At 45.8% G+C, this 26565-nt stretch overlaps 1 protein-coding gene across 1 annotated transcript; it reads left to right on the top strand.

Annotated features, from left to right (window-relative positions):
- Positions 1–1836: 1836 nt before the first annotated feature.
- Positions 1837–25031, top strand: MUC13 (mucin 13, cell surface associated). Its single transcript, XM_077181673.1, has 20 exons — positions 1837–2073; positions 4606–4662; positions 5299–5361; positions 6172–6234; positions 7049–7111; positions 9309–9371; positions 9818–9880; positions 10695–10757; positions 11568–11630; positions 12027–12089; positions 14145–14264; positions 15169–15275; positions 16872–16930; positions 18317–18474; positions 19756–19881; positions 21025–21136; positions 22200–22237; positions 22741–22828; positions 23057–23255; positions 24115–25031. Exons 1-20 carry the CDS (start codon positions 2016–2018, stop codon positions 24163–24165), a joined length of 1677 nt encoding a protein of 558 aa, XP_077037788.1. The 5' UTR covers positions 1837–2015; the 3' UTR covers positions 24166–25031.
- The last annotated feature ends 1534 nt before the right edge of the window (positions 25032–26565 follow it).

The raw sequence follows: 26565 nt of genomic DNA, 5'->3' as shown, positions 1-26565 counted from the left end.
CATGGTGCTGACCTGAGGTGGAGGCTGGACACTGGCCAAGCAGGTAGGCACAGGGCACTGGGGCCAAACATTTCCCTGGCATTTCCTTCTCTTATTCTGTCAGCGTCCTGGCAAAGCACTTTTAGTGAGGGGCCTGGAGGAATTGAGTGATCTGATGGGCAATGGGCACAGGAGGGAGCAGGAGCAGGGCAGGAGCTGAATCCAGCATGGCCTGAAGGAGCAGACAGAGGGAGAGGGGGGCTGCCAGGGGGTCACTGTGGGGACTTGGGGGTAGGTGTGGGGAGCAGGTCACACTGGAGGGACTTCAGGGACAGAGATACAAAGGAAGGCACAGGCAAACACCCCACATTTCAGGCTCAGCATCCTGAGCAGGTTCACAGAGGGACAAGGCTGCTCATTCCTTGTGCCAGCAGAGGCACACAACCATTTTGCTGTTGGTAAGCCAGCAGTGTTTCCTAGTTCAGTGCAGGTTAAAAGTTTAAGACAACCCTATGCTCAGGAATGACTTTGAGTAATACTTCTGGTCTCTCTCACCCTCCTTCATTCAAGGAGATTACCCAAGACTGCATTTCTTGTTCTTAAAACAGAAGATCAAACAAAAGCAGACAAAGGGAGAGGCATTTACTACACAGAGCTGTTATGTGGCATTCAGTAGTGTGTTCATAACCTGCCTGTGTTGCTGGCAGGGGGGTCTGCCAGAGGAGACCAGGACCATAGCCGTTAGAAGTGGCAGGGGTTGTGGCAACACTGATGGGTTGTTTGTCTTTCTTTTGTCTGGTAATGATGGCATAACTTGTGTTTACTTCAGAGAAACACTTTACTGGCAGTTGTGGCAGGATGCAGAGTCACTCAGACCTTCAAAATGAGAGAAATGACACCTTTGCCTGAAAAGGAGGAACTGGAAATCACTGATCTGGCCCAGCTGACCTCAAGCAGTGCATTTTACTGGAGCACAAAGCAGAACAAACACTGGAAAACTTGGGCAGGGAAGGCAGCTGGAAGTAAGAGACTTTGGGATAACCAACTCCTGCCCACAGAGACCTTTTTTCCCATCTTGGTCTCTCACTGGCAATTTCAGAAGCTTCCTAGAGTCCAATGTTAATAAGTCTCAGTCTCCAACCTATTTTCCACACATCACAGCAGGGTTACCTGCTTAACACCTTTCTGGGCTTTTTGTCATTTCTAGATCTGCTGCAGGCTTTCTGCTCCAGCCTGACATTCCCTGGTTACAAATGTCTCTCCGGCAGAAATACACGTTGCCTCAAGAAAGGGAGGCTGCCACTCAGATAAAGACAAAAACACCTGCTGGCTGTCCTGCCTGCTCCTCCTTTTCACTCACCACTTTAGTGAGCCTGCAACACACATAAGAGGGCAGCAAACAAAACAGCCATGATCACTGCCAGAAGGGCCAATGTCAGTCCTGTTTTTTGATGTCAAAGGTGCAGGTTTTTTCTCTTTCTTTTTAACCTGTTAAGCAGTAAGAAGTGCTTTAGCATAAGATTTTGCTTATAAGAAAAAAAATTGGAGTTTGAGGAATGAAGCTTGTCTGTATTGGTAATTTATTGCATGGGAAGTGAGCATGTGGATCCCAGGTACTCTTTTCCAAGTGCATAATTAGCATACCTTGCGACAGGGTCCCTCTTCCCCTTTAAGAACAGATTATACTGCACTCTTCATCTAATTTGCGTGGAAGGTGTTGGTATGGAAAGCTGGCAGGGGATAGCTGATGCACTGTCAGTTCCCATGTCAGCTTATTTAGCAGTAACTTCCTTGTGTCAACAGCTCTCAAACATTTATGACTTAAAAGAAGAATGCTGCAGGTCCAGAAATCTCCTCCCAGCCTGAGGAGGAAGAAAAACACCGCTTGAATTTATCATTTGCCACTTTGCCACCGTGACGTCAGCTCAGGGCTGAGCTCTTTACCTGTGGCTGGGTCCTTAAATGAGCTGACGCCAGAAGAGAAAGGCACTTTCCCTTAGGCTTAGCAGCAAGTGGCAGCAGCACCAGAAGTGGCAATGAGACGCTCTGTGTTCTTCGCTGTGTGCCTCGGCCTGGTGCTGAGCCTTTTGAAAGGTAAGAACCACTATCTTCTGCTTTGTGATTTATCAAGGCAGCTATTGTGTGGCAGTGAATGGATTTTTCTAGTACTTTCAGCAGCTGTTGAGAAGCCAGTTGTGATACACAATTTAGCATGTCTAGATTTTGATTAATTAATGATGAAAGATGTCACTGTAAGCCAGTGGCTTTCCTTGTTTGCAGAACAATAGAAGATCGCTGGTGCTTATGATTAACCTAATTTAGCCAAGAGCAGTTTTCAGGACTTTCATACTAAACCCAGGTAATTCAAGCTCTGTTACGGTCATAACAAAAGGTGCAACTGTTCCACCCTGGTACCCTTTTGGCCAGAGGCTCCTTAACCAACCTGTCTGGAAAGCAGCTCCCTCTGAGCTGGCTCACTGAGCTTTTGTTATTTCCTTTTGAAATAAATTAATGGAAACATCACCACCAGCTTTCAAGAGGGTTGCACCATAGTCTCTTCAAACTAAAGGTGTCATTCCTTAAGCCATTTAGTACATTTTCTGGCATTGTGCCAAAGTTAGTAGTTGTGGGCCATAGCCTATGGCTAAACTTGCCTTTTCCTGATACTCAGTGAGAGGTATGAGGGGATGAAGACATTAGCAGGAGTAAAGCATCTCTATGAAGAGTTTTGTAGCAGCTTGAAGCTGTGAGAGTACAGGAATTCCTAGCTAATACAAAGATTGCAGAGTTACCAGCCAAATTAAGACCTGTTAAGCTTGCAACTGGTGGCAGATGGTTGTGTGTCTCTGTTGCCTACTGTGAATGAACAAATGTGTTTTCAGCAACATCCACAGTGTGCTACAGACCAATTTTTAGCTGTAAATCATAAACATAGAAGTCTTCAAGATGGTCTGTTGGTTGGTTTCCTGGTTGGAGGCTTGTAGGCAATAGCAAGATGTGAAAATTCTTGTGCCAAGACTTACTGAAAGCAATACCCATTTTTCACTTGATCTGACTTTGCATCAGGATAGATCTGCCCAGAAACCTTTTTCATTCTAAGCAAATATTGTAAAAGCTTTGCAGGATGTGTCCATTTGAATAGTACTGGCAAAGGCCCTGCCCTGCTCAGCAGCCAGATGTCTCTGCTATTGTATATCCTTGGTGGTAACATCCATTTCTTTATCACAGTGGTAATGCCCAAGCCCATTAACACATCCTGTTTCCATACATAGAAGGTTAGATCTAGGCAAACAGAGCCATAAATTAGCCACCTTTGCTCAGCTTACCTTTGTCAAGTCCATCCAGAAGGTTCAATTGCAGCTCATGCACTCTGCTGGCACCGTGGATGCTGTTCTTCCTGAGTCCAAAGGGTACTCCTGGACGATGGCTAGCCAGAGCCACCCAGCTCTAGCAGCTGTAAAAAAAGCTGCCTCTGAAACAAGTTGCTGTTCCAACATCCATTGCCTGTGGCCAGCAGAGATTCATATTATCACGGTTATAGGAAAAATACCCATTTATACTAACTGGGGAACAAATAATACTGTTTATAGAACTCAATGACCAGTGGAGGCAAGAGACCTGGCAGGGAACTGCCACAATTGCTCATGTTCCCCTTCACCTAGAGGAGGCTAATGGATTACTTGTCATTTGCATGTGTCTTTTCTATGTGAGATGTGTTTTCAATCAGAAAAAAGTGTAGAAGATTTTCCTCACTTAGGATTTTCAAAGCCCTATAAAGCTCTAGAAAAGTGGGGTCTATTTTTCAAATGTCTGCTGAGATGTGCAGACTGTGATAGTGACATGGATTTTAGCCACAAATACATTAGTCTTTCAGCTGCATGCTTTTAATGCTTTTGATAAAATTATGCTTGCAGCAGCATTCACGCAGAGTAAATCAGTTTATTCTTAACTTGTAAATTAATGATTATTTAATAATAGTTAATAATAATAATAAACTAATTCAGATTAAAGTTAGATTACATGATGCAAACTGGCCATTTGTCAGTATCACACATTTATCAGCAAGGCTGGTTTATCCTTCTTACATCTATGAAAAACAAAACAATCAAACCCCTCAAACCTGAACTCATTCCTTTTCTCAAGAGCTGAGAATGACACAGGTTAAATAAAGAAACACCCAACAACTTAAAAATAAACAACTAGAATATTTTGGAAAAATAAAAGCAATAACAAAGGCTGGTACCAAAGTTTAAGGAAGTATTTTCACCAATTGGCTGATATTAACCAGAAATAATAATGGCAGGGAAGGAATAGAAAGAGAAAAAAATAATGTATACTGTCAGGAATGCATAGAGCTGTAGTCCAGGGAAAGAAGGTCTTGATACTCCAGGTGATGCTGTAGCAGAAGGAGCATGCCTGGAATAGAAATAGCCTGCTGTCAATGTCCACAGGAATCTGTTACAGCACAGCTCGAGGCCTGGGGCTGACAAAAGGCAGGGTAAGCCTGCCCAGAGGTGTGGCTGCTCAGCCACACACACAGCTCCTCCCGGACCTGTTTACTCAACAATTGTCCTGTGTGCAAAGAGTTCCCTAGTGCTGCCATCTCTTTTCTTTTCCCTCCATCAGAAGCCCCTGCTGAAACATCTGCTGGCACAACAGTGACACCAAGCACAATAACTACAGGTAAGGAGCAAAGCTTTCAGACAACCCCTTCTGGGAACAGTCCCAGGGAGCTCTGAAGTCCCCATAGAGGTTTCCCTGAATTCCTCTCCCAGGGGAGAGAGATGTACCCAGATCAAGGCTGTGAATACCCTCCACAAGTCCATCTTTCCCTGCTGCTCTTTGCTGCAAGGAGGAAGCACTGGGTAAGAGTTGAGGAGGCAGCTCTTTCTGTGCTTGGCAACTTTACCTCCTGCATCAGGCCTGGATAGAGGGGGATCCCTGTAGAGATGCCCAGGGGAATCCTGTGACCAGATCCTGCAGAGATGACTGAGGCTGGTTGCCACTGGAAGTGACAGCTTTGGCTGACACAGCACGGGCCATCAAGCAGGGGACACTACAGAGTGAATGAGGTCCTTGTGTACAAGCACTGCCCTTGGGGGACAAGGGGGTCAAGGACACATCAGGGGACACAGGCACCTCAGCTAGGAAGAGCCAAGAGGCTGGGCAAGGGGGCTCAGGAATTTGACTGCTCAGGCCCACAAAGATCCACAGCAGTTTCCTGCTCAGCACATGTCCTACACACAGAGAAGTGCCCAAGGCTTTTTCAACAGACAATGTTAGGCCGTGCTGCCATGTCTCTTCTTGTCTCTTTTTCAGAAAACGGTGCTGATAATAAAAGAGATCCTAAAAAACCAGTGGAGCCAAACACAGGATCTTCAGGTAAGGAGAAAAGCTTTCAGGCTTCCCCTTCTGGGGACAGCTTGCAGTAAGCAGGTTCCAGGGAGCACTGCAGATACCCAAGCAGGGAGGAGTTCCCCTGCCTGGCTTTCTCTCAGTTCTTCTCTCACTGGAGACACAGTTACCCAGATCCTGGCGTTGAATAACTTCCACTCTTCCATCTTTCCCTGCTGGTCTTTGTTGTAAAGCAAGTGTTTTCAGGAAGATTAGGGCAGGCTGCTGATTCCATGCTTGGTGCCTTTGCCTCCTGTGCTGGTGGTGGATTGTGCGGTACAAGGGGTTCCATGCAAAGAGGTGCCCAAGGCCCTGCAGGGAGCTGTTCCTGAGGCTGTTGGAGCATGGGCAGGGAAGGATCTGGGGCACAGCAGGGAGAGGCCAGAGGGGCCATGGCTGAGCACCATGGGGCAGACTGTGCCTGTCCTCCTCCGTTCCCGGCTAATTGCTGGGGAGCCCCAGCCAGAAGGGTCAAAGCTCCTGCTGGAATCAACCTGAGGAGGGGCAGCCTCCTCAGTCCCTCAGCCCTTCCTCCATGGTGGGCTTGCATGAGCACATCCCTCCTGCCAGCATCACGTCTCCATCCTGATCATCCAGCTTTGGGAAAGTCTTTGTGCCTCTGGCTTCTACCCACATGAGCCTGTGCCAAAGGCCACCATGAGGGTGTGCTCATGTGGTAAGAAGGTCTCCAAGAGCAGGGTGTGAGAGAAAGACTATGAGAGCAAAACCACAGAATTGGCCAAGGCTTTTTGAGGAGTCAGTGCCAGGCAGTACTGCCATGTCTCTTCCCTTTTTCAGGCAACGATACTGATAATGGAACAGAACCTGACCCACCAGTGGATCCAAACCCAGGACCTTCAGGTAAGGAGAAAAGCTTTCAGGCTTCCCCTTCTGGGGACAGCTTGCAGTAAGCAGGTTCCAGGGAGCACTGCAGATACCCAAGCAGGGAGGAGTTCCCCTACATGGGTTTCTTTCAGTTCTTCTCTCACTGGAGACCAAGTTGCCCAGACCATGATCTTGAAAAACCTCTTCTCTTCCATCTTTCCCTGCTGGTCATTCTGCAAGGGGAATGTGTGGTGGGACATTTGAGGAGGCTGCTGAGTCCATGCTTGGTGCCTTTGCCTCCTGTGCTGGTGGTGGATTGTGCGGTACAAGGGGTTCCATGCAAAGAGTTGCCCAAGGCCCTGCAGGGAGCTGTTCCTGAGGCTGTTGGAGCATGGGCAGGGAGGGATCAGGGGCACAGCAGGGAGAGGCCAGAGGGGCTATGGCTGAGCACCATGGGGCAGACTGTGCCTGTCATCCTCCAGTGCCAGCCTGATGCTTGGGAGTCCAAACCAGAAGGGTCAAAGCTCCTGCTGGGACCAACCTGAGGAGGGGCAGCCTCCTCAGTCCCTCAGCTCTTCCTCCATGGTGGGCTTGCATGAGCACATCCCTCCTGCCAGCATCACCTCCCCATCCTGATCATCTAGCTTTGGGAAAGTCTTTGTGCCTCTGGCTTCTACCCACATGAGCCTGTGCCAAAGGCCACCATGAGGGTGTGCTCATGTGGTAAGAAGGTCTCCAAGAGCAGGGTGTGAGAGAAAGACTATGAGAGCAAAACCACAGAATTGGCCAAGGCTTTTTGAGCAGTCAGTGCCAGGCAGTGCTGCCATGTCTCTTCTCTTCCCTTTTTCAGGAAACGATACTGATAATGGAACAGAACCTGACCCACCAGTGGATCCCAACCCAGGACCTTCAGGTAAGGAGAAAAGCTTTCAGGCTTCCCCTTCTGGCTACAGCTTGCAGTAAGCAGGTTCCAGGGAGCACTGCAGATACCCAAGCAGGGAGGAGTTCCCCTGCCTGGCTTTCTCTCAGTTCTTCTCCGTCTGGAGACACAGTTACCCAGATCCTGGCGTTGAATAACTTCCACTCTTCCATCTTTCCCTGCTGGTCATTCTGCAAGGGGAATGTGTGGTGGGAGATTTGAGGAGGCTGCTGATTCCATGCTTGGTGCCTTTGCCTCCTGTGCTGGTGGTGGATTGTGCGGTACAAGGGGTTCCATGCAAAGAGGTGCCCAAGGCCCTGCAGGGAGCTGTTCCTGAGGCTGTTGGAGCATGGGCAGGGAGGGATCTGGGGCACAGCAGGGAGAGGCCAGAGTGGCCATGGCTGGGCACCATGGGGCAGACTGTGCCTGTCATCCTCCGTTCCTGGCTGCTGGTTGATGGGGAGCCCCAGCCAGAAGGGTCAAAGCTCCTGCTGGGATCAACCTGAGGAGGGGCAGCCTCCTCAGACCCTCAGCTCTTCCTCCATGGAGGGCTTGCATGAGCACATCCCTCCTGCCAGCATCACCTCCCCATCCTGATGACCCCGCTTAGGGCAAGTCTTTGTGCCTCTGGCTTCCACCCACATGAGTCTATGCCAATGGCCACCATGTGGGAGTACAGATGTTGTGAGGAGGAGTGCAATATCAGGGTGTGAGAGAAGGACTATGAGGAAAAACCACAGAATTGGCCAAGGCTTTTTGAGCAGTCAGTGCCAGGCAGTGCTGCCATGTCTCTTCCCTTCCCTTTTTCAGGAAACGATACTGATAATGGAATAGAACCTGACCCACCAGTGGATCCCAACCCAGGACCTTCAGGTAAGGAGAAAAGCTTTCAGGCTTCCCCTTCTGGCTACAGCTTGCAGTAAGCAGGTTCCAGGGAGCACTGCAGATACCCAAGCAGGGAGGAGTTCCCCTGCCTGGCTTTCTCTCAGTTCTTCTCTCACTGGAGACCAAGTTGCCCAGACCATGATCTTGAAAAACCTCTTCTCTTCCATCTTTCCCTGCTGGTCATTTTGCAAGGGGAATGTGTGGTGGGACATTTGAGGAGGCTGCTGATTCCATGCTTGGTGCCTTTGCCTCCTGCGCTGGTGGTGGATTGTGCGGTAGAAGGGCCACCATGTGGGAGTACAGATGTTGTGAGGAGGAGTGCAATATCAGGGTGTGAGAGAAGGACTATGAGGAAAAACCACAGAATTGGCCAAGGCTTTTTGAGCAGTCAATGCCAGGCAGTGCTGCCACGTCTCTTCTCTTCCCTTTTTCAGGAAACAATACTGATAATGGAACAAAACCTGACCCACCAGTGGATCCCAACCCAGGACCTTCAGGTAAGGAGAAAAGCTTTCAGGCTTCGCCTTCTGGGGACAGCTTGCAGTAGGCAGGTTCCAGGGAGCACTGCAGATACCCAAGCAGGGAGGAGTTCCCCTACCTGGCTTTCTCTCAGTTCTTCTCCGTCTGGAGACCAAGTTACCCAGATCCTGGCGTGGAATAACTTCCACTCTTCCATCTTTCCCTGCTGGTCTTTGTTGTAAAGCAAGTGTTTTCAGGAAGATTAGGGCAGGCTGCTGATTCCATGCTTGGTGCCTTTGCCTCCTGTGCTGGTGGTGGATTGTGCGGTACAAGGGGTTCCATGCAAAGAGGTGCCCAAGGCCCTGCAGGGAGCTGTTCCTGAGGCTGTTGGAGCATGGGCAGGGAGGGATCTGGGGCACAGCAGGGAGAGGCCAGAGGGGCCATGGCTGGGCACCATGGGGCAGACTGTGCCTGTCATCCTCCAGTCCCAGCCTGATGCTTGGGAGTCCAAACCAGAAGGGTCAAAGCTCCTGCTGGGACCAACCTGAGGAGGGGCAGCCTCCTCAGACCCTCAGCTCTTCCTCCATGGTGGGCTTGCATGAGCACATCCCTCCTGCCAGCATCACCTCCCCATCTTGATCATCCAGCTTTGGGAAAGACTTTGTGCCTCTGGCTTCCACCCTCATGAGCCTGTGACAAAGGCCACCATGAGGGTGTGCTCATGTGGTAAGAAGGTCTCCAAGAGCAGGGTGTGAGAGAAAGACTATGAGGAAAAACCACAGAATTGGCCTAGGCTTTTTGAGCACTTAATGCCAGGCAGTGCTGCCATGTCTCTTCCCTTTTTCAGGAAATGATACTGATAATGGAACAGAACCTGACCCACCAGTGGATCCCAACCCAGGACCTTCAGGTAAGGAGAAAAGCTTTCAGGCTTCCCCTTCTGGCTACAGCTTGCAGTAAGCAGGTTCCAGGGAGCACTGCAGATACCCAAGCAGGGAGGAGTTCCCCTACATGGGTTTCTTTCAGTTCTTCTCTCACTGGAGACCAAGTTGCCAAGACCATGATCTTGAAAAACCTCTTCTCTTCCATCTTTCCCTGCTGGTCATTCTGCAAGGGGAATGTGTGGTGGGACATTTGAGGAGGCTGCTGATTCCATGCTTGGTGCCTTTGCCTCCTTTGCTGGTGGTGGATTGTGCGGTAGAAGGGCCACCATGTGGGAGTACAGATGTTGTGAGGAGGAGTGCAATATCAGGGTGTGAGAGAAGGACTATGAGGAAAAACCACAGAATTGGCCAAGGCTTTTTGAGCAGTCAATGCCAGGCAGTGCTGCCATGTCTCTTCTCTTCCCTTTTTCAGGAAACAATACTGATAATGGAACAAAACCTGACCCACCAGTGGATCCCAACCCAGGACCTTCAGGTAAGGAGAAAAGCTTTCAGGCTTCCCCTTCTGGGGACAGCTTGCAGTAAGCAGGTTCCAGGGAGCACTGCAGATACCCAAGCAGGGAGGAGTTCCCCTGCCTGGCTTTCTCTCAGTTCTTCTCTCACTGGAGACACAGTTACCCAGATCCTGGCGTTGAATAACTTCCACTCTTCCATCTTTCCCTGCTGGTCTTTGTTGTAAAGCAAGTGTTTTCAGGAAGATTAGGGCAGGCTGCTGATTCCATGCTTGGTGCCTTTGCCTCCTGTGCTGGTGGTGGATTGTGCGGTACAAGGGGTTCCATGCAAAGAGGTGCCCAAGGCCCTGCAGGGAGCTGTTCCTGAGGCTGTTGGAGCATGGGCAGGGAGGGATCAGGGGCACACCAGGGAGAGGCCAGAGGGGCCATGGCTGAGCACCATGGGGCACACTCTACCTGTCCTCCTCCGTTCCCGGCTAATTGCTGGGGAGCCCCAGCCAGAAGGGTCAAAGCTCCTGCTGGGATCAACCTGAGGAGGGGCAGCCTCCTCAGTCCCTCAGCTCTTCCTCCATGGTCGTCTTGCATGAGCACATCCCTCCTGCCAGCATCACCTCCCCATCCTGATGACCCCGCTTAGGGCAAGTCTTTGTTCCTCTGGCTTCCACCCACATGAGTCTATGCCAATGGCCACCATGTGGGAGTACAGATGTTGTGAGGAGGAGTGCAATATCAGGGTGTGAGAGAAGGACTATGAGGAAAAACCACAGAATTGTCCAAGGCTTTTTGAGCAGTCAATGCCAGGCAGTGCTGCCATGTCTCTTCTCTTCCCTTTTTCAGGAAACAATACTGATAATGGAACAAAACCTGACCCACCAGTGGATCCCAACCCAGGACCTTCAGGTAAGGAGAAAAGCTTTCAGGCTTCCCCTTCTGGCTACAGCTTGCAGTAAGCAGGTTCCAGGGAGCACTGCAGATACCCAAGCAGGGAGGAGTTCCCCTGCCTGGGTTTCTTTCAGTTCTTCTCTCACTGGAGACCAAGTTGCCCAGACCATGATCTTGAAAAACCTCTTCTCTTCCATCTTTCCCTGCTGGTCATTCTGCAAGGGGAATGTGTGGTGGGAGATTTGAGGAGGCTGCTGATTCCATGCTTGGTGCCTTTGCCTCCTGTGCTGGTGGTGGATTGTGCGGTACAAGGGGTTCCATGCAAAGAGGTGCCCAAGGCCCTGCAGGGAGCTGTTCCTGAGGCTGTTGGAGCATGGGCAGGGAGGGATCAGGGGCACAGCAGGGAGAGGCCAGGGGCCATGGCTGAGCACCATGGGGCAGACTGTGCCTGTCCTCCTCCAGTCCCAGCCTGATGCTGGGGAGCCCCAGCCAGATGGGTCAAAGCTCCTGCTGGGACCAACCTGAGGAGGGGCAGCCTCCTCAGTCCCTCAGCTCTTCCTCCATGGTGGGCTTGCATGAGCACATCCCTCCTGCCAGCATCACCTCCCCATCCTGATCATCCAGCTTTGGGAAAGACTTTGTGCCTCTGGCTTCCACCCACATGAGCCTGTGACAAAGGCCACCATGTGGGAGTGCAGATGTGGTGAGGAGGAGTGCAATATCAGGGTCTGAGAGAAGGACTATAAGAAAAACCACAGCATTGGCCAAGGCTTTTTGAGCAGTCAATGCCAGGCAGTGCTGCCATGTGTCTTCTCTTCCCTTTTTCAGGAAACAATACTGATAATGGAACAAAACCTGACCCACCAGTGGATCCCAACCCAGGACCTTCAGGTAAGGAGAAAAGCTTTCAGGCTTCCCCTTCTGGGGACAGCTTGCAGTAAGCAGGTTCCAGGGAGCACTGCAGATACCCAAGCAGGGAGGAGTTCCCCTGCCTGGCTTTCTCTCAGTTCTTCTCCGGCTGGAGACACAGTTACCCAGATCCTGGCTTTGAATAACTTCCACTCTTCCATCTTTCCCTGCTGGTCTTTGTTGTAAAGCAAGTGTTTTCAGGAAGATTAGGGCAGGCTGCTGATTCCATGCTTGGTGCCTTTGCCTCCTGTGCCGGTGGGTGGATTGCGGGGTACAAGGGGTTCCATGCAAAGAGGTGCCCAAGGCCCTGCAGGGAGCTGTTCCTGAGGCAGTCCATGCCAGGCAGTGCTGTCATGTCTCTTCTCTTCGGTGCTTTAGGAAACGGCACTGATAATGGAACAGATCCTAAGCCATCAGTGGTGCCATCCTCACAACCTTCAGGTAAGGAGAAAAGCTTTCAGGCCTCCCTTTCTGGGGACAGCTTGCAGTAAGCAGGTTCCAGGGATCACTGGAGATACCCAAGCAGGGAGGAGTTCCTCTGTCTGGGTTTGTCTGAGATATTCTCCCACTGGACACAAAGTTGCCCAGAGCATGATCTTAAAAAATTTCTGCTCTTCCATCTTTCCCTGCTGGTCTTTGTTGTAAAGGAAATGCGTTGGGGAAGATTAGAGCAGGCTGCTGGTTCCATGCTTGGTGCCTTTGCCTCTTGCACCAGGCCTGGGCAGAAGGTGATCCCTGCAAGGAGAAGCCCAGGGCCAGCCTGTTAGCAGGTGCTGCAGGGAGCTGCTCCTGAGGTGTTGGAGAATGGGCAGGGAGGGATCTGGAGCACAGCCCAGCAGGGAGAGCCCAGGGGCCATGGCCAGGGGGCACGGAGCAGGCCATGCCTGTCGTCCTCCTCTCCCAGCTTGATGCTTTTTGAACAGATAATGCTTGACTGTGCTGCCATGTCTCTTCTCTTCCCTTCTTCAGATAACAGTACTGTAGATGGAACAGGTCCTGATGCAACAGAGATGCCAACTTCAGCATCTACATCTAAAAGGCAAAAATGCTCACGCAGCATTTTCCAGGGATGGCTTGTAGTAACCAGATCCCTGTGAGCTCTGTAGCCCCCTCAGACAGGAAAGAGTTTCTCTGCCTTGGGTGTCCCGTGTTCCTCTTCCAGAAGAGACAAAGCTGACCAGGTGGTTGCCATGAATATCCTCCTTTGGGAGGATTGGCTGAGGCTGCTTTTTTTGTGCTCGGTGCCTTTGCCTCTTTCAGGAGGCGGGGATTCAAGAGAATCCCTGCAAAGAGGTGGCGTGGCCCTGCAGGGAGCTGTGCCTGAGGCTGCTGGGGCACAGGCAGGGAGGGAGCCAGGGCACAGCCTGGTGTGGGGCTGGCACCAGGAATTGTGTCTGGGGGACAGTGCATCTGTCTGTCCTGGAGATCTCCATACCCCACCTTTTTCAATCCCAGTAGGGCCTTCCAGTGTAGGCAAAGTGTCCTCATTTAATGCTTTATCTCCCTGCCACTCTTCCTTGAGGGGCCTTGCTGCAAGTGGAATGTGTTTGGAGGAGTTCATAATTGTTGTAGCTTTGTGCTTGGGATCTTTTTCATCAGGAAAAAAAATGGCTTCACTAGGTTCTCTGGAAAAATATTTGGAGATAAACCTTATAGGAAATGAAAATTCATTGCATGTTTTACTTCTTATTTTTTGGGGTATGAATGAGAATCCTATTTTTTCCCCCATTTCACTGAAAATGTCTCAGCCATGAGAGTGTACTTACGGAGTGAATTTTGAAAACCAAGACAGGGTGAAAAACAGAATTTGATATCTTGAAAGAGAACTGTAATTGCCATCCTATATATGAGATGTATAGAAATATAAATTTTAATTACTTATTAACCACTTAAATTATCTATAGATATAAAATACATACTCTAAAACCTTACAGAATATATATATATAATTATATATATATAATATATTATATTATATATATATAATAAGAAAATATATTATGAATCACTTTGGAATCCTCATTTTATTGATGTGTCTGCAGTAAAGGACTGTGCTATGACACTGTTATAATAAGGCAAGTATGTACCAGTGCACTATTAGAGACATACAGGCTATTGCAGTCTGTCTTTTTCTAACAATCACTGCTTTTGGCAAGCCTTGATATCCCTTCTTTCTTTGATTTGCTTTTAGTTGTGTTAAGTAGAGTTGAACTGTGAATGCTCAGTATGACAGATAATGAATTTCAGCCATACTCTGTGTCCTCACTGTGTTATCCTGCTGGATTGTATAGGGAAAACAGTTAATATACATTAAACAAGCCAGATATGCAGACGTACGCTCTGCAATTGCATCTATACTCTCTAAAACATACCTGGTAGATTCTCTTACTAGAAGTATATATGGACTACTCAATGTATGAATGACTTTATGTATGAACTGGCTGTTGCAGAAATTCACAGAAACCCTAATGTCAATATGTTTCATCTTGGTATTAGTGGATTTCTGCCATGGAGATCCTTGTGGAAGAAGTTCAGCTACATGTATTTCCTTACAAAGCAATTACACCTGCGTGTGCGAATATGGATACTACTACAGCAATGAGAATTGTTACAAAGGTGAGTTGCAGAAGGGCATCAATGCTTTTAGTTACCTGCTCAGGTGGATTTTGCTTCCCATATAGCTTGTTGTTGTGTTATAATTGAAAACACAATCAGTCTGGGAAAGTGACTGCTGAGTGATTTCTTGCTTTGCAGGCAGCCACTCCTACAATGACCTAGATTGCAATCTTGCTAAACAGTGACAGCCAAGGAGGTTAATGTTCTAGGAAAAGACGGTGAATTCTCTGTCAGAGGTGCAGGAGATTAAAATGAGTGAAAAGCAGGAAAAAAAATGCAAGTGTAAGCCTGACATTGATATTAATGGCAATGATTTAAAAAGGAGTAAACTTGTGAACAACCAGATTGATTTTCCCCATTGCTAAACACTCATCAGAGTCCTGTGGAAAAGCATCTCTGAAGTGCTTCTGAAGGCCAAGCATATGAGAAAATAGGGCTTCTTATTTAAGGATCAGCAAGCAGGATTCTCAAATTTACTTGTGAGGCTTAAGAAGCAGGTTGATTCTGAATTACTTTCTCTGTAAACTACAGTGAACCATATTAGCTGCTTAATAGCTGCAAATTTGGAGTACTTGATATACATTTTTTCTCATCAAATTCTTTAACACCTTGCAAAAAATCTTGTAGCTTCAGGCCATGCTGACAGTTTAATGTTACTCAGTTTCATAAACAGGACAGATTGTTTGGGCCCAGGATCCTGCCTTCTATCCTGGCAGCCAAAGTACATCCCCCATTGTGATTGAGTTGATTTGTCCTCTGCTAATCCCTGCTGTATATGAAAAAAAAAAACCCACTGATTTATTTTCTGCATTGTATTTCCCCATCCCTAAAAGCTGGAGAACTCTAAGGTGAAACTGGTCTTTCTTGAATGATTTCTAAATTACACTCTCTGTTCTCATTCCAGGGGACGTATACCCAGCCACCATTGCAGTGAACACACCTTACAGCAAAAATCTTGAAATTGTAAATTCCACAGAGTATCAAGAACTGTCCAACAATGTATCAGCATTTGTGAGTGACAATGGTTTTTCCCCCCATATATTTAAAGCTATACTGGATGTCATGCAGACAGAGAGGACACTCTTTAATGTGGGGCCTAGAAAAGTTCCTCTCTACAAGAGATCTGCTTCTTTCAAAGAATGCTTCACATAGTTTAGACCTATTTATAAAAGACTTGAATTTGGCCCTCAGATGAGCACATGCATGGCTCTTGCTGAAGTGAAGGGAATCCCTGAAGTAATATCTGCATTTTTAGTACCACTTCTGTTCTGGGGAGTTCTCACATAAATTGCTCTCCATCTTTGACCATTCCTTCTCCAGAAACAGTGGGGCTAAGTGAAGTTTTCCAGCCTATTGAGTTTCTGATCTCTGCTGTTTGCTGAAGGCTCAATAATACTCAGGGGTATGAGTAAAAATGAACAGCTTTAATTTTTTTAAAAGAAAATGATTGGCTCCACACAGCACAAACTTTTCCAAATGGCTGTCCAGCTGTGTCTAAATACCGAATAACAACCTTCTTCCATAAGTCTGCTAGTATTAGTATTTTAGTGTTTTAGTTAAATGGATACTGTACATTTTTTGTAATTCTATGATTATACATAAAATCTGGTAATAGATTTCCTGGAGAAATAAGATGATCAGTTTAATTTATACTGCCATGTTGAAATAAGTGGATTTGCTTATTTCTCTTTCTGGCAGTAAGGAAAAATATATATGCAACTCTACCAGATACCTGATTAAAAAATATTCACAATGTTAAACAGGAATGATCAAAAATGGTTATCAATTTCTGCATATTATTATATTGCTTACTATGAATGTTGTCTCAGAAAGTGACCAAAAGTTGTTCCTCCAGAATGTTAAAAATTTTTTTCAGTTTTTTGTCCAGCATTTTTTCATGATATGGCTACAGAAGAGCATCATATGTCAACTAAGATAAATACATAATGGAGTGCAAAAGTGAAAATAGCAGAGAAAATAATTTGAATTTTATTACAAAGAAAGAGAGACAGTTAATCTTTCATTCCAGTTGAGTTAGACATCTTATCATCTTATCCTCTTCTCATGGTGCCTCCTGCTTTTGTGGCAGTTGAAGGCAGCTGCCTCCGCTGGTTGTTCCCTGCTTCACATGGCCTGAGGGAAAGCAGTGATGTTTCTTCTGATTCTGTTAAGCTCCCAGTGCTTTCATCAGTGCTTCTTCCCACCAGATCGACCCTGATGATCCCACTTCACTGCCTCCCAGGGACATGTGCCATCTGTGAGGTCAACTTCTCCCCCTTTCCCCTCCTTGTACACAGATTGGTGCTGTGGAGACACCCTCCTAAGCAATGAGTTTGCAAAAGGGTATCTGTAGCTATCAGCCAGTTAACCCAGCCTGACATTCCTTCTCCATCCCTCCACTGCCCTCCCATCCATGTTCTACAGCACCACCCCACCATTCCTCTTCTGCAATGCCTTTCCTGGTGGATTTAACACATCACCTTGCTTTATTTGTGCCTATAGTAGCATATTCTGTATAAAACCTTCACTGCTGAAGCCAAAGTGGTTCATGTGATTTTGGGCTATGTTTCTGCTTGCCTTGAACTCCAATTTCTTTCTCTTTTATAGTTTAAGGAGGCCTTCAAAAATCTATCAGGCTATGTAGAAACTGTCATCGTGAAAATTCAGTAAGTTTGCCTGTTTGTTTTTTGCACAGTACATACTTCCATATACGGCATTTTAATCTGTTTCCCATGAAGTTCTCAGTTTAATAAAAGGTATGGGATGAGTTCAGCTCAGAATGTTTCCCCATAAAGGAGGGATGCTGGCCCCATTTTTATCACAGTGTTTCTGTGAAATGGGCAGGCTGAGGCAGCCCCACACTGTATGTCCTGCTTCTAGCACCATGTAGGATGCAGCACTGTGCTGCAGCTAGCAGTCCCTGTGATATCTGATATGTCTGAAATTCTAACAGTTAACTCTGAGTTCCTGTGACCATTGGGAGTGCCACCCAGCTTGGACTCCCAGTTTAATTTAAAAACCCTTGTTACAGAAGGCATGGCAAATGTATTTTATTGTGCATTTGTTGGTGTCTCCTGATGGCAGGTTGAGCAAAGATGCTGCTGAATGGGTTGTGGTGTAGCTGTGGGCATAGGTCCCTTGCTGGTCTAGGTAGACCCTGTGAGATGTCTCTTTTTTCCATCCCCATCTGTTACAGGTTACTGACCCCAGAGCTCTGCCTGCTCCTCTCTGTTTCCTAACCCCTATCAAGCAAAACCTGGCGTGCTAGCACACAGTGTCAACCCTTTCAGGGCACCCCAGGGATTAAGCAGCTAAGCAGAATGTTGTTCTAACAGAGCTGTGGGGGCAGTAACTTCCAGCAGAGCAGCTGTGACGTGGGGCACAGTAACACCTCAAGGAATGCAGCACTCTGCCACTTGAGGATATTTGTGTGCGTATCCTGGCAGCAGGAGGTTTAGCTGAAGAGCAGGGAAGTCACTGCTGCTCTCCACCTTACACCAGGGAGGTTGCTGTGAGCTGAGCCCAACCCAGGTAGTGTGTGGCCTGCACAGATACCTCTACATGGCAAACAGCCCCTTCTGCATTCATGGGGGTCACACCCTGAATTATCCTCACCACCCTTCAGGGTGGGATCTCCACGTCATGACTGGGGAACCCCACAGGCTGATGGAAGCACGTGAAAGTTAGGGTCTAAGAGATGAGGTTCTCCACACTGCAGCTGGTTTGAGGTTAACCCAGCTAGAAAATGCCAGTTCTGTATCAAAAGCACACCAAGGAGCAGTGCTGTTATGATTAAATCCAGCAACTACCTATTTACACCTGGACCTACTGGAAAGATGGCTGTTAATGTATTCCTGAGCAAGACTTACACTCATTTTCAGGTCTCTTGGCAACTACCAACTTTATGGGAGGAAAGAAGGTAGTTCTGGGGGAGGGAGGGAGATTTGGCAGATTTTCTCTCATCTTTGCATCTAGCTTGCATCTAGCTAGCTTTGCTAGCTTGCTATATGGATTATGTGAGACTTTAAAATGGTCCTATCTGTCCCTTTCAGACCTCTAAAACAGAGTGAAAACAGAAATTCGGTCCCAGGAGTGAGTATAACAGTGACAAACCTGTTCACAGAGAGCTCCAATGAAACTGAAAATACAGTTAGCACTGCAATAACAGCTGCAGTCCAGAGTGACCGGTCCTTTGTCAGTTCTTACCAGGGTATGTAACTCCTTGCTAGAGAAGCAACTAATCAGCAGAAACAGAGATTTTTAAAACCTGGTTGGAAGATTTCTGTGGGCATAGGAGCCTATCAAATCATAAGCCTTGTTGATTTTAAGGAGCTGAATGTTCAATCTCGGGTAATTTTGATGAGTCAACAATTCAGTGCTAGTGTCTTTTGTCTTGTTAAGGCTTCCTACTCCCTGTATAAAGAAGAAAAGAAAAATATTTTTCCCTGGCAAGCAATGGCATGGTGGTTTTAACCTGCTGAGTGTTAAGAAGTGGGAAAAATCAGGATAAAATATATACAGATATATATTATGCATCTGAGAATAAGCCAGTATTTTACTGGCAAAATAGGATGAAACTCTCTTTAGACTTCTCCCATAATAAGCCATGGTAATTGAAATGAGGCCTCACTGATTAGCTACTGAGCTAAGGGATTTGTTGATCTAAACCAGTAGTTTGCATTATTAAAGGTGTAATACTGGGAGAAAGAGTTCCTAATTAAAATAAGGATGTTTTTTCTTTTTTTTAAATATAAGTTCCTGTTTTAAAATCAGCTTTTTTAAAAGGCATAGCTAATAATGAAGCATAAAGCCTGAGTTTGTTGTCTGAAGGTGACTGTATCCTCAGCTGTGAGAAGGAAATAGAAAACCACTGAGAGCTCCCAAGGCACCAGTGCAGTCACATCCCTCTACAGCATGCCATGCACTGAGGTCTTTAAACCATTCCCACCACAAGGACATGGATCTGAAGAGCAACACACTGGGCAAACAGGATACTAATGCTGCTCATGAAATGAGCTGCATGCCCATAAATGTTTATATCTCTTTAGAACTGTATGGAATCTGGGTCTCACAGCTCAGCTGTGGAAAAAACTAGGAGAATAGTTATGGTTTTTCTCTGTAGGGTTTTTTGGGTTTTTTTTTGTTTTTTTGGGTTTTTTTTCTTAAGGTGAGTCCAAAAGTTAGTTTTCAGAATATGAACTTACAGGAAGAATGTCTCTTTTCATGGGCTGGAGCCAGGAAGGTTTGGAGATAGTTGAAGGAGGCTTAGAAACAAAAGGTCAGAAGATGTGATGGTAACAGGACCACAACTGTTAAAGAGAAGGAGGGAAAAAGGGCTGGTCTGACAGTCTGCAATATTGAAGTCCCAAGAAAAGGAGTTATAATTGTTTTCTCTTTGGAATTATTAAGTAATTGGTTTATGATTTACTGGGTAAGTGCACTGCTTTCTATGAAAGAGTATTCAACTTTTCTCTCTGATTCTCTTTTAAAGCGGCAAAACATTGTGACGTTTATGAATGTAATCTTAAAACCACAGTGTGTGAAGAGAAACAGTTTCCAGAATGCAAATGCAAACCTGATTTAGAAAAGACAAAATGGGATGATCGTTCTTGTTCAAGTAAGAGCCTTGCTGCTTTATCTTTTCCTGAAAGACTGATCTGCTTCTTCCCCATCTTGGTCCCTTTTTGAGAAAGGTGCTGGGCAAATGTGCTGACCTCTAAAAATCAGGAAATGTGCATCCTGTTAAGAAAGCCAGAGAAACACATAATCACATTTCTCTTTGAACAAATCTATAATTTTATTCCAGCAGAATAAATTATTAAAACTTGATAAAATCATCACTGAAACCAGTGAGTAGGCAAGCCATTAAATGCACTGTTAAAGTCCTGGTAAGAACTGAAACCTAAACAGGTAAAGGATGGAACAAATTGAATCCTATACTCACAGCCTTCTCTGCGAGGACATATTTAGGGAATAAATTCTACAAGTTACTTGAAGGAAGCTGACAGAACTGGAAGTCTCATTATGCACTACAATAACCTGTTAAGGCTCTGTCTCTTGTTCATAATTCTAGGTTTGCATTACCTGGATTTAGACAGGCTTTTGTGAGAATAATGATTTCTGTAATTTTTGGGAACTGTTTGTTGTTAGGGTTTTATTTACTTCCTTGTTTTGAGTCTTTAAGTGAGTGCTCTGTTTATATTTTAGCTACCCTCCAAAGCCCTGTGATGTATCTAATTTTCTTAGAAATACCTTCTTTTCTTCTTACGGAAACTAAAACTTTCACACTACAGAAGTAAAAAAAAAAGTCTAACATGTAATACAAGAAAAACAAAAGAATAATTCAAAAATCCAAACAAAAAAATAATTCAAAAATCCAAGCTAAAGTTATGAAAGCTGGCTACAATAAGTCCCAGTGAGATGTGATCCAGTGTAGACCTTTGTGGTCCCATGCCTGACTAAAACTGATACAGTTTGCCATACAAATAATCTGCTGTGAGATCAAACTTCAAGCCACTGCTTGCCTGTGGAAGATGCAGCCTAGCCAGATTTCCTTTTTGATGAAGTTGGATGGTTTTGAACACAGCCTCTTTACTTCTAATTTTGTGATTTTACATTTCAGTTTTTGCTTTACATGGGTACAGTCCTAAAAAAAGCATTTGGATGCTTTAAAGCACAGGAGAGGGGTGGGTGTGTGTTTAGAGCAATAAAACAATCTTCTATCTGCAATTCACTTATGTTTTTCTCCCTGAAAATACAGTTTGCAGTGCAAACTGCTCTGCAGCAAAACACAAGTACTGTGTACAAGAAGAAGAGGGTCCAGCATGCAAATGTATGATTAACTTTAAAAAGGAGGCTGGAGAATGCGTGGCGTGAGTATTCAGCTTTTTATTGCATTCTTGTGTTGTAGGTGAAGGTAGGGAGAAGAGCATCTACCACAGGGCCAGCTGCAGGCCAGAAGAGCAGGCTGCAGCTACGTGGATCAGAGAGCAGCCCAAGGGGGAGGGCAAGGAGGGTCACAAGCTGTGGTGTCACAAGCTGTGGGTTTTCACTCCTTGGCATTAGTCCTTTGTGTGCACTCATAACACCTTGGAGGAAAGGAAGGAGACCCAAGGTCACCCCTGAGTCAGTGAAGAGGACAAAGTACCTCACCACATCAACACAAACTGCTCTGACAGCGTGGCTGAGCCGTGGGAGCTGCTCTGCTGAAGTGTTTAGTAAGCAACAGGCATTAGAGCAAGACGTGCCTCCAGTCCCTGCAGTGTTTGCACTGCTATCAGTGGGGACTGTTTCCCAATAACTTTCAGACCTTAATTCCTGCTTGGTTTCCTCTCTGAAATTATTTCTGTCAGCTCAGGATCAGAACAGAACAAGGGTGTTTGCTGGTGAGGCCCAAGTGAGTGACTGGTTGTGCTCTGCTTTGGTGGATAAACAGAGAGACTCACTCCCCATATCCATTAATTCAGCTCTCTTTGTTGTTATTATTGCTGCAAATTGAACATTTCTTACCATAAAGTTGATATATTTTAAATATAAGAAACTACTATGAGTGGAAGGTAGAGTTGCCTGTCCTTATAGACCTTATACTGAGGCTTTTGTTAAAGACATTGCATGGCAATTCTAAGTGGCTCAAAGATGCAGAGTTCTGGTCTTTAGAAAAATTAGGTCCTTTTAACTTTTTCAGACTGAGAACCCGAAACTTTAGGTGCCAAGGTCACCAATCACTCTGAAAATCTCAGATTGTTTCACTTTAATGAAAGTAACAGTAAGATAGGGTTAAAGAAGAAATCTGTAATGAACATACTTTGTGGAGAAATTGCTGATAAAGGGGTGAAATATATTATTGTTTTGTGATCATAGAATGGTTTGGATTAAATGGGACTCTAAAGATCATCTTTTCTTACTTTCTGTCTTTCCCCTTTTTCTCTCCTGTAGTTGTCCAGTGGGCTACTCTGGGGAGGAATGCAGTGACAGTAAGTATAAGAATTTCTGATTTTTAATTATGGTCTTGAAAAATACCTAGTAATGCTTAATCTGTCTGAGATAACAAAAAAGTGGTAGCCTTTAGGGGTGCCACCATTCTTCATTTATAGAAGGACTATGTTAGGGGAAAAGAAAGTGAAATTTCTCTGTTATGTGCCTAGGGCATGGGAAGAGCCTATTTGACACCTAACTACATAGTTTAGCATCAATACTAGCTTAAACAACCCCTACATCCTCCCAGCTGTTCCTGTCCTTCACCTATAACTATGTGTAAAACCATTCAGTGCATAGCATTAGGACCCAGAGCTGGGTCAAAACAGCCATCCATCAGAGATGGTCTTTAATGCAGATCCTTAATTTATATCTTTCTGTGTCCACAAAATGTTGTAAGCACCAGGAGCCTGAAAAAAAATCCCTTCCCCTTCCCTCATTTTTCAATATTCACTGTGAGTTATCAATTGACACATTTCTTTTTTGCTGTTTTTCCCCCCAGACAGTGAACTCATCCTTATAATAGTGGGCACAGTGTTTGGAGCCATTATCCTGTGTTTAGTGATAGCAGTCTCTGTTATTTCAGTCAGGTAAGAATATTTCTTACAGTTGAATAGAAACTGCTTTGCTGTGTGTTCAAAACAAGGATTTTGCACTAACTAAAAACCCCCATGCTTTAAAAATCTGTTGCATGCTTTAGGATGGGGCTGAGCATTCAAAACAAGGTTGGAGTGGACAAATCTCTAAGTTGGACTTAATAAGTAAGGCACACTAAACAGTCTTTTAAAATCTCCTTTGTTCTTTCATCTCCTCTGAAGAGCAAAGCACAAACAAAATCCAGAGAAGAGGAGCCTGATGAGGTCAGGGTATTCTGACACCTCTGATGACAGACCAAGCATGTTCCCCAGGGTCCAGACCACCTCTGGCCATGCAAACCCAGGATATCAGCCCAACAACCCCTACGAGATGCATTCCAGAAACAGAGATCGTTTTCCAGAGAGGGATTATGATGATTTGGTAAGTGTTTCACATAGTCCTGGGGGAATGGAATTCCTGAACAGTAGCACTGTGGGCCACAGACATTATTGGAACCTAAGCTCCCCTCTGTAAATCCTCCCTTGGTCTTGAAGGCCAAAGCGGCATAAAGGCACCCAAACAACTGTAGCTGCAGCTGCAGCTGAAAAAAATGGTCTTAAAGCAGAAATTTTCCTCAAGTGAGAGATCAACACTCATGAAGACCTTTCTAAAGCCCCAGTAGTCATCCTTGAGCCACAGGAGGGATGTGTGAAAAGCAGTGGTCAAAGCAATAGCTTGGCTGCCCAGTGGTCTGCTGAGGCATAGGATATTTGCACCAGCACACCTCAGCACAGGTGTGCTGCAAGCATCACAGGCTGCTACCACCTGAGCTTCCTTTAGGCTGCTGTAGAGTCAACAGGTGCTGCAGTGGCACCTCCCAGCTGCAGCCTCATGCAAGATTCACAGTCAGTTTAAGCTGAGAGTGATGCCCAGGGGGTTATGTCCTCCTGCCTGGCTGCTGCTGCCTCCTTCACAGCAAGAGCACCTGCAGCATTGCAGAGGGGAAAGGTGTGAAGTGCCATGAATAATACAGAACAGTGTTTGCCCTGCTGTGGCCCAGGGGAGCCTGGTCAGCAGAGGTGTGTCATTATGTGGAAGGCATGTTCCAAAATAAAAGCCTGTTTTATCCCTGAATTCTGCAAGGGAGCCACAGAGGAAGCAGAGGCTTGAGATTAGGTCAGTTTGGGTTAATAACACCAAGGTTGTGGGATCAAGCCCTGTATGGGCATTCATATGTTAGACTTGATGATCTTTGTGAGTCCTTATTTCTCTTCTTTTCTTGTCTGAAAATTCTCTGTAGTACGAAATATCACGGGAGCCCACAGGCTTCAGGACACGGAGCAGATATTGAGTGACCAGAGCAGTAGAAGGATGGACGAGCACCACAGCCCTGGGTCAGAGCAAAGAGTTTCACAGCCTCTCACCAATGCAGTCACTTCAACAGAAGAGACAGCAACGTCCTTAACCCCAGATTCTCTCAAGATTTTCTAGAGGAAGATTCCTGCTTGAAAGAGATCATGGACAACTTTGAAATAAGAGAAAAATGTTAGGGAGTAGGGAGAAGAAGAGGACTTCTTTTAAAAGAACTAATGTCCTCCAATAAACATTAGACTTCTTCAATGAGGCCAGTACATTGGCAAGAGAGTGAGTGCACACAAGATACCAGGATTTTAACCCTGCTGGTTTTCAGTTCATCTGGAAGATGGCCCAGGCAATATGTGTGATGCTGAAAAACATCAGTACCCAGAGCTTCACTTGGATTTGTGCTCACTTAATTTGAACTATGGCTTTGGACAGATGAAAACTATTTTTCATGAGAATCTGACCTGTTTCAATTTACTGTATTAGATACAGGTTTTTTTCACCTTCCTCAATCCCTCAATATTTCCCATCTGAAAGCATTCTGTTCTGATCTCTGTTAACATGGGTTGTGTGAGACAATGGCAGTTGTCTGACCTTTTCCACAGCCTTCTTTCCCAATACAATGGCAAGATACAATATCTCCAAACAAACACTATTCATCATGGAAAACTGCATTGATTTTACATTTTCAGCTCCTGTGGAAAGTGTTAGCATTTTTCTTTCTTCTCCAGTCTTTATGTTTGAATGATAATAAGCTTGGTGTTTGGGGTTTTTAAAAATTTCTTACATACAGTCAATAAATCTGTCTGTAAAATAATTTATATTTTACTGTGTTTTACTGAGTGTGCATTATCTGTTGACTGGCATTAACATTATATTTATATAAAATACTTCTATGCACACATATGTACATATATTTATAGATTACAATCATTTAAATAATCATTTAATTCTGTTGTATTTTGTGTTTTGATTTTTATATATACAGATTAACTTTTCCTATTAAACATTATTTTTTCTCAGTACCAAGGCTTTCTTATGCTCCTCACAGTGATTTAAGTGTTTTTGTTTTTTTTTTTTAAACTCCAGAGACTTTTTTATGTTTAAATTTATGCAGAATTTAGACACAAGTGTGCACGGACTAGTTTCAGCACCCAGGTTTCACTCAGAAGTTCAGAAATGTTTTTAAGTATTGATGAAGTTGAAATGTTTACAGTTGTGAGACTGGCACCAATATTCAGTGGTTTTTGTGGTGGGAGCTGTGTATTTACTGCAGCTGGATCTCCTTTGAAAATGCTGGACAAGCTGCTCTGTCTGATGGCAGCTGTTATTGGCCCAGATGAAAAGAAGTGTCTTTCAGCTTAAATGACAAGTTTGAGGGTCAGTGGTAGAGAACACTGTATGTGGCTGCAGAGATTACCAGGATGTCCATGCAGATGCTTGTTTCCAGTCTCTCCATGATCAAAACCAGCTCCCACTTGCCAGCTGAGTGATTGAAAGCTGGGACCTAAATAGTCTTGATCTTTCTCATGTGTCTTCTGTAGCAAAAGGAGGCAGGCCCTGCTTTTTCAGCCTGGTGAGAAAAGGTGCCGTTTGCTGTTGTTTTCCTGAGGTTTCATTGTTTCTTCCAGTTCACTCCTGTCCCCTTTGCTGCTGTCACCTGGCTGCACAGTGTCTGCCATTGGCAGGGTCTGTAGGAGACCAGGTTCTGGTGGCCCCAGCCAAGCCCACCATCTGTGTGCATCTCTGCACGCCCAGCACGGCGCCATGGGAGCAGGGCTAGCTGGGCTTAACTGCTCATGACACTTTGCTCATGGGATGGGGAGGGATTTGCTCTTATTTTCTTGACTTTTCCTCTGAGAGTACTGTCCTGTGAGGAGCACAGCAAGGCATGGTGGCTACACTTATCACAAGAGGCAGAGACACCCATTTTTCCTCTGGCTAGAAAAGCTGGACCAGCTCCCTCCCCCAACAATTTAATGTGTGCCTCCCATGCCTGCTGCCCCTTTTTCTTTGAGCCCTGTGTGTCTCCACAATAACCTGGGTGAAGGAGATGCTCCCAGCTTCTAATCCTTCTGCTCAGTCCTTTTCTTCCCCCCCCTTTTCTCTGACTTTTCAGCAGCAGGAAAAGGTTCTGGTGTCTGCAGCACTGTTAACCCCATGCAGACTCCACTCTGGGGAAGTTTGGATGTGGTGAGACACTGGAAAATGGATGGGATAAAGGCAGAATCTGGCCAAAAGTCATGAAGCTCAGCTTCATTCAGCTGGCTTGGATACCTCCTTCTCCCAGTCTTTGTATGGCAGACTGGAACCTGGGCTTGCATGGAGCTGAATGAAAAGGTTTTTCTTTATCAACAGTAACAGCTCACTGGAATGGTCATCGTGGTCT

Source organism: Agelaius phoeniceus, chromosome 7 (assembly GCF_051311805.1).
Source record: "Agelaius phoeniceus isolate bAgePho1 chromosome 7, bAgePho1.hap1, whole genome shotgun sequence".
NCBI classification, from domain to species: Eukaryota; Metazoa; Chordata; class Aves; order Passeriformes; family Icteridae; genus Agelaius; species Agelaius phoeniceus.
This window is presented reverse-complemented; position numbering and strand designations above follow the sequence as displayed.

What these genes read in the sequence shown, in the direction of transcription:
- MUC13 (XM_077181673.1), top strand. Translation starts at nt 2,016, where the DNA reads ATGAGACGCTCTGTGTTCTTCGCTGTGTGCCTCGGCCTGGTGCTGAGC. An exon ending in TCCAAACCCAGGACCTTCAG is followed by an intron (nt 6,235 to 7,048) that starts GTAAGGAGAAAA and finishes TCCCTTTTTCAG; the next exon opens with GAAACGATACTGATAATGGA. An exon ending in TGGGGAGGAATGCAGTGACA is followed by an intron (nt 22,238 to 22,740) that starts GTAAGTATAAGA and finishes TTTTCCCCCCAG; the next exon opens with ACAGTGAACTCATCCTTATA.